Source organism: Chanodichthys erythropterus, chromosome 5 (assembly GCF_024489055.1).
Source record: "Chanodichthys erythropterus isolate Z2021 chromosome 5, ASM2448905v1, whole genome shotgun sequence".
NCBI classification, from domain to species: Eukaryota; Metazoa; Chordata; class Actinopteri; order Cypriniformes; family Xenocyprididae; genus Chanodichthys; species Chanodichthys erythropterus.
This window is the reverse complement of record NC_090225.1, coordinates 18925303-18932046: the sequence shown is the minus strand read 5'-3', so window position 1 is coordinate 18932046 and position 6744 is coordinate 18925303. Positions and strand designations below refer to the sequence as shown.

Sequence of the window (6744 nt, the reverse complement as noted above, 5' to 3'; positions counted from 1 at the left end):
TTAGCCTTTTTGTGTGTGTGTGTGTGTGTGTAAGTGGGGGTGGGGGGCGGTAAATGACCTAGATAAAGGATAGGGGGCGCTGGCCCAAAAAAGGTTGAGAACCGACTGTCCTAGTCGATTCAAATTAAAAAAGCTATTTGGCAATACTGAACCTATACATCGGTTGTGTGGGCTAAGCGAGCGCACAAGAACATTGTCCAATGTGTAAACTCAACAATGATGTCCGATTCGTCAACGAAAATTTATTTTTAGTTGGATCTTTTCAATGAATCTGTCAAACCGGTTCACAAGTCGGACTTAAATAATTAGTCCACTTTCAAATATAATTTTCCTGATAATTTACTCACTCCCATTTCATCCAAGTTGTTCATTTCTTTATTTCTTCAGTCGAAAAGAAATTAAGGTTTTTGATGAAAACATTACAGGATTATTCTTCTTAATGTACTTCAGTGGTCTCCAAACGGATGAAGGTCAAAATTACAGTTTCAGTGCAGCTTCAAAGGGCTTAAACGATACCGGATGAGGAACAAGGGTCTTATCTAGTGAAACGATCTGTCATTTTCTAAAAAAAAAAATACAATCGTATATGCTTTATAAACACAAATGATCGCCTTGCGAGTGCCTCCTCTTTCCGTATTCTTAGCTTACGCTGTATGTCCTATGCCTTCCCTATACGTACGGAAAGAATGCGTTGTCAGTTCCGTTTTTTCCGTAAATAGAATAGGGAAGGCGTAGGACATAAGCTTTTTGAAGAAAGCAGAATGGTGGTGGATGCAAGGCAAGCATTTGTGTTTATACTAGCATATACAGTTGTATTTTTTTTCTTTTTAAGAAAATTACAGATCGCTTCGCTAGATAAGACCCTTATTCATCGTCTGGTATCGTTTAAAACCCTTTGAAACTGCACTGAAACTGTAATTTTGACCTTCAACCGTTTGGGCTCCATTGAAGTCCACTATAAGGAGAATGGAATGTTTTCATCAAAAACCTTAATTTCTTATCAACTGAAGAAAGAAAGACAAGAACATCTTGGATGACATGGGGGTGAGTAAATTATCAGGAAATTTTCATTTAGGAGTAAACTAATCCTTTAACGATTCACGAATGGCTTGACGCGAGAAACGTCTCTTTCGGACACGACGACGTAAAAGAACTACTGAACCGATTCAGTAGTGAATTGTTCGAAAGAGTCGGACTTGGATGAACCAATAGGAGGGCACGCTAACGACCACGTGATCACGCCAACGAAATCATACCAGGAAGCGCTGCAGATGGAGAACTCATGCAACAACATAAAGTCGGCGATACGTTAATATAACCATTATTACATTATCTGCCCCCATAGACTTTAATGTTGCAACCCTAACCAGTTGCTTTTGTTCCAAACTGTATTTGTTAGCATGATTTTTTTGGGGGAATAATCTACCTGCCAGCACCGCGGTTGACATTTGTATATTGAACTCATTGTAAGAGGCAAAAACTCATCTACTATTAGCATAAAAACTTTTTTTATTGTGCCTGTTTTAAATATCTAGAGTTTGAAAATGAAGACCGCTGAAGAGGCATGTTGTGTTGTCACAGTATCCGAGACGCCCCTCAACCTCACATCTGGATCTCAGAATCGAGCAATAAGCTGTAGTGGAGTATTTCTAAATTACCAGTCTGGAATTGTTGTCTGTAGTGGCATTATGTTTTCACGCTTTATAAATGATAGACAGTCCATGAAGAAAGACACGAAGATATTGCATTCTGGAAGTTTCACTAAAGAGACAAAAGTGTATGTAGACTACAATCACTTTTGCCCCAACCAATCGTGTGTAATGGAGAGACGCAACGCGAGCCGTCAAGAAGCTCAATTGTTAATGATGATCAATTGCGTGGAGTTTCAAGAAGCATTTGACAAAATCTTCAAGGGGGCCGAAAATTGGGGCTTTTATAGTGGTAGTTTGGATACAGAACTCCTGGAAGACTCCAGGTTTTTAACGTGGTTTGCACTCCTAAAAGTGCCCATTTCGTCCACGTGCACCAGTAAAGAAACTATTCCATGGGTGAAGAGTGGCACTCTTAAAAAGGGATGTCATGTTATTGCATGTGGGTCTCCATTTGGTGGTCTCTGTCCTGACCTCTTTATGAACTCAATTAGTAAAGGTATAGTTAGCAATCTGGCAGGAGATGGGAATGCACTGATCCTGACCGATGCCCGCTGCTTGCCTGGCACCGAAGGAGGAGGCGTGTTTATTAGCAAAGGAGGCAGATCTTACCTCATGGGTTTGATCGTTTCACCACTGTGCTGGAAATCTGATGAATGGATTGGACTGACACTTGTGTGCTCTGTTCACCTCATTCTGAAAAACATGGTACAGGCTGGTGCCATACAGGAGTCGACGATAGAAAAGTCATCACAGTTAAAAACTGGCTCTATTCAAGCTCCATTAACTGCAACCCGACCCTCAGGTTCTGAATTTTACCCCAGAGTGGCACTGATTGAGACCGGCCTGCTGTGGGGTTCTGGTGTGCTATTAAATCACAACCTGGTTCTGACCTGCAGGCATGTGGTGAATGAAAAGTCTGTTCTTACAGTCAAAGTCAACTTTGGAGGAAGGTACAGGGCTTAAAATTCCTGCATATTCATTATTATGATGCCTAAAGAAGTGATATTTTGCTTTACAATATTATTGGTATTATTGTGTAATCACCATGTGATTGATAATGTCTACACTTTCCACCCCAGATTTCATGCAGTAAGTGGTAAGGTGCTGTATTCAGCAGTACCTTCATCTCCATATGATATCGCTGTAGTGGAGCTTCAGGAATCCCTCACAGACCTAATAAAACCGCAGTTTACCACATACTTTCACCCAGGTAATGCACTGCAAACCTGTTTCATTGAAAATCATATATAGCCATATTGTTTTGTTTAATTGTTTTGAGATTTTTTGGAGTGGTGGATGCCACCAATGTAAGAAAAAATAATACATGTTCCTTCAGTGTGTATTGGTTTATATATGTAATAACTTCATAATCAAATATCATAAGGTTTTTTATCAATGTGATATTTGACACTATATTTATATTTAACCCCAGTCTTTTACATACAACAACAATCAAAGTGATATTTGACACTATAAGTATATTTTATATTTAACCCATATTTTACATACTACAGTGAGACCGGGGGACTAAGTCATAAGTGACATACATATGGCATACAAGAGATAAAACATTAACATTGACATAAAAATAAAAAGTATGACATAATTATCACATAAAACATCAGAATTGTGACAAAATATGCCTTTTTATGTCAAAAATATGATTTACCAATGCACAGTGAACTATAAAATTACTTGCAAATCTAAATTTATCATTTGTTGACTATGTAAAAAATATAAAGTTGTTGCCCTTCAAAGTAAAATACATTTTAAATGTATTACAAATATAATACAATTCAGCTTATAGTATTATTAACATACTTTTTTTGTAACAGCTACATACTTGTAACAGCTACAACAAAATTATTTTGCAACTATGTATACTTTGTCCCTGTGCAGCACCTTAAATTTCCATGTTCTGTGTTTATTTAGGTGAGGATGTAGTTGTCGTGGGTTATGGAGCTTTAGGGAGCCGCTGTGGCCCCTCGTTGACCTCAGGGATCTTATCCAGAGTCATCAGCCATCAGTCTCAGCCTGTGATGCTACAGACTACATGTGCAGTGCAGTCTGGAGCCAGTGGTGGCGCTGTGGTTCGTTCTGCCACTGGGGAATTGTTAGGTAATACCAATATCCTTCATACATATAATTTTAAATAGTTGGGAATTAATGGAAAACGTTTTGTTTGCTGTATCAGTACATCAACCAGTTGTTGTTCAGTACAAATCCAGTCTACAGTGGAGATATATGAAATATACTATTTCCTTCTCTTACCAGAAGGGGGCAACATAGGACCAATTAAGCATTTTTTTTTCACCTTAAAGTTCAGCATCGGAGCATTCCATGTCTTCATCTGCTGACAATGACATTGTCTGAATAAATCAAGCTTTCACAGGCAGATTATTTCTCATGTTTTATTTTATCTTGTATATCTAAATATTAGGTATCGTGTCCAGCAACACAAGAGACTTCACAGCAGAAGTGACTTATCCCCACCTGAACTTCAGCATCCCAGTGACCGTTCTGGAACCTCTGCTGAGACGTTTTGATCAAACTGCAGATGCTGCTGTGTTTAAGGTCTTGGACAGTGCAGAGGATGAAGTCAGAAAAATATGGAGACTACAGAGCATTCAAAGCAAGCTTTGATCAGTCTGATTTTTGCAAATGCTTAAGATGCTTAAAAAAACACTAGTAAAATTAACCTTTGTGTGTTGTAAGGTTGCTGAAAACGGGGAAATGTTGATAATATGACATGTAAATGTGATAAAAATTACACCTGTGTATTGACACAAAAAAGGTGTATTTCTCTGATTCTTATTTGACTTTTTAATATAAAACAATTAAATTTGATTGATTTCTTTAAAATTACACAAAAATCTTGCATACATTCCTGCACCCTTTATTTTTATAATTTTTTTTTATAGTTTTATTAAATTACAGTTTCATCATGCACTTTTTTTTTTTTCATAAAATAGTTAGAAACCAGGGCTTTCTAACCATTTTTAGGTTGATACAAAGCAGGATGCTGCACTGGATCAGTATTATATGAGTTGTGTCAACACAGAAAAATGCATTTTTGTAATAGTTTAAAGGGTTAGTTCACCCAAAAATGAAAATTCTGTCATTAATTACTCACCCTCATGTTATTCCAAACCCGTAAGACCTTTGTTCATCTTCGGAACACAAATTGAGATATTCCTGATGAAATCCAAGTTTTTTATCCCCCATAGAAAGCAACATCATTACCGTCATTCAAGGTCCAGAAAGGTATTAAAGATAGTCAACGTGACCACAGTGGTTCAACCTTAAAGGGTTAGTTCACCCAAAAATGAAAATAATGTCATTTATTACTCACCCTCACGTCGTTTTACACCCATAAGACCTTCGTTCATCTTCGGAACACAAATTAAAATTCAGTGGTTCAGTAAGCTTCTGAGCTTTCTGAATCTTTTGTTTTGAATTAGTGACTCGGATCTCCTATCAAACGCCTGAACTGCTGAAATCACGTGACTTTGGTGCTCCGATCCACTGATTTGATTCGTAAATCTCTGAAGCAGTGTTCTGGCGGCCCATCACTAGATAATGTTGAAAAGTTGTTATTTTGTTTTTTTTGGTGCACAAAAAGTATTCTTGTCGATTTATAATATTAAGGTAGAACCACTGAACTCACATGAACTGTTTTAAATATGTCTTTAGTAGCTTTATGGACCTTGAGAGTTTCAATGGTTTTGCTCTCAATGGAGGCCTCACTGAGCAATCGGATTTAATCAAAAATATCTTAATTTGTGTTCCGAAAGATGAACGAAGGTCTTACAGGTGTGGAACAACGTGAGGGTGAGTAATAAATGACATTATTTTCATTTTTGTGTGCAAAAACAAAATAAAAATAACTTTATTCAGCAATATCTTCTCTACCCTGTCAGACTCGTACGCAGTTGATGCAGTAAATGCAGTTCAGCACTTCCATGTTCATGTCTGAACGCCAGCTGAAGCGGAGTCCGAAATCGCATACAAAGCAGGTACTACATTTGAACTGACTTTGCAACCGTTACAAAATTACAGGGGAGAGACGAATTTGTTGAATAAAGTCTTATTTTTGTTTTGTTTTTGCACACAAAAAGTATTCTCGTCACTTCATGACATTAAGGTTGAACCACTGTAGTCACGCTGACTATTTTAACAATGTTTTTACTACTTCTCTGGACCTTGAATGTGGTAATTTCGTTGCTTTCTATTAAGGATAAAAAAACCTATTGGATTTCATCAAAAATATCTTAATTTGTGTTCCAAAGATGGACCAAGGTCTTATGGGTTTGAAACGACGTGAAGGTACTTAATGACAGAAGTTTCATTTTTGGTTGAATTAACCCTTTAAGAGTTATTAGGTGGTTTGATTCTCTTAATGACTTAATGACAAGTGAATATTTGTAAGACGTGTTTGCTTCATGCCTTCTATTAAAGTTGATATTCCTCTTTTGAACCCCCTGGTGTATTGAGAACCAGCTTTCGTTGGGTATTTTTGGAATAGTTATAAATTGCACTTGTCAAAAATGTTTAAAAGTGGGTTAAAAAGATTTGTTTTCTCATGTCTCCAGTATCACATGAAAATTAGCATGTCGCAGAGTCTTGGGAGTAATTAGAGAACAAAGAAACAGCACTTTGGGCCCAGTGCCTTTAATCATATTCAGGCAAGAAAGATGACACACTTGGACAAAGAAACATGCAACTAAATGCAAATATATCAGCGTAAATATGTTTTCTAATCAGTAAAATCCAAGTATTTACAATAAGAATGGCATGTACAGTTCAATATAATCATACACTAGTCCAAGTGGTATAACATCACTGTTAGCAGACTCCTGTACACTGCTGAGTAAGACATCAGGACATTCACTATTGACTTTTAATGAGCTGGCCGTCTTTCCACTCCCATCTCACCAGCGAGGTGGTATTGCCTATGATAATCCACAAGTAATTTAAACATCGCCAAGATTCGTCTCAATGACATTTGGAGGATGTATATTCCTCTGTAGACGCCGCGGTACACTGATGAATGTGTTTACGTCGGGGATGTTACCATATCAAATGCATTTTC

At 37.4% G+C, this 6744-nt stretch overlaps 1 protein-coding gene across 2 annotated transcripts; it reads left to right on the top strand.

Moving 5' to 3' along the window:
- Positions 1-748: 748 nt before the first annotated feature.
- On the top strand, positions 749-6091 carry tysnd1 (trypsin like peroxisomal matrix peptidase 1). Of its 2 annotated transcripts, XM_067385315.1 has the most exons (5): positions 749-1044; positions 2364-2602; positions 2732-2862; positions 3585-3770; positions 4093-6091. In XM_067385315.1, the coding sequence occupies exons 1-5, from the start codon at positions 1039-1041 to the stop codon at positions 4293-4295; spliced, it is 765 nt and encodes a 254-aa protein (XP_067241416.1). In that variant the 5' UTR covers positions 749-1038; the 3' UTR covers positions 4296-6091. The 2 variants fall into 2 exon arrangements, with proteins under 2 accessions (XP_067241416.1, XP_067241415.1); XM_067385314.1 differs by lacking the exon at positions 749-1044 and having other exon boundaries at positions 1064-2602.
- Positions 6092-6744: the final 653 nt, after the last annotated feature.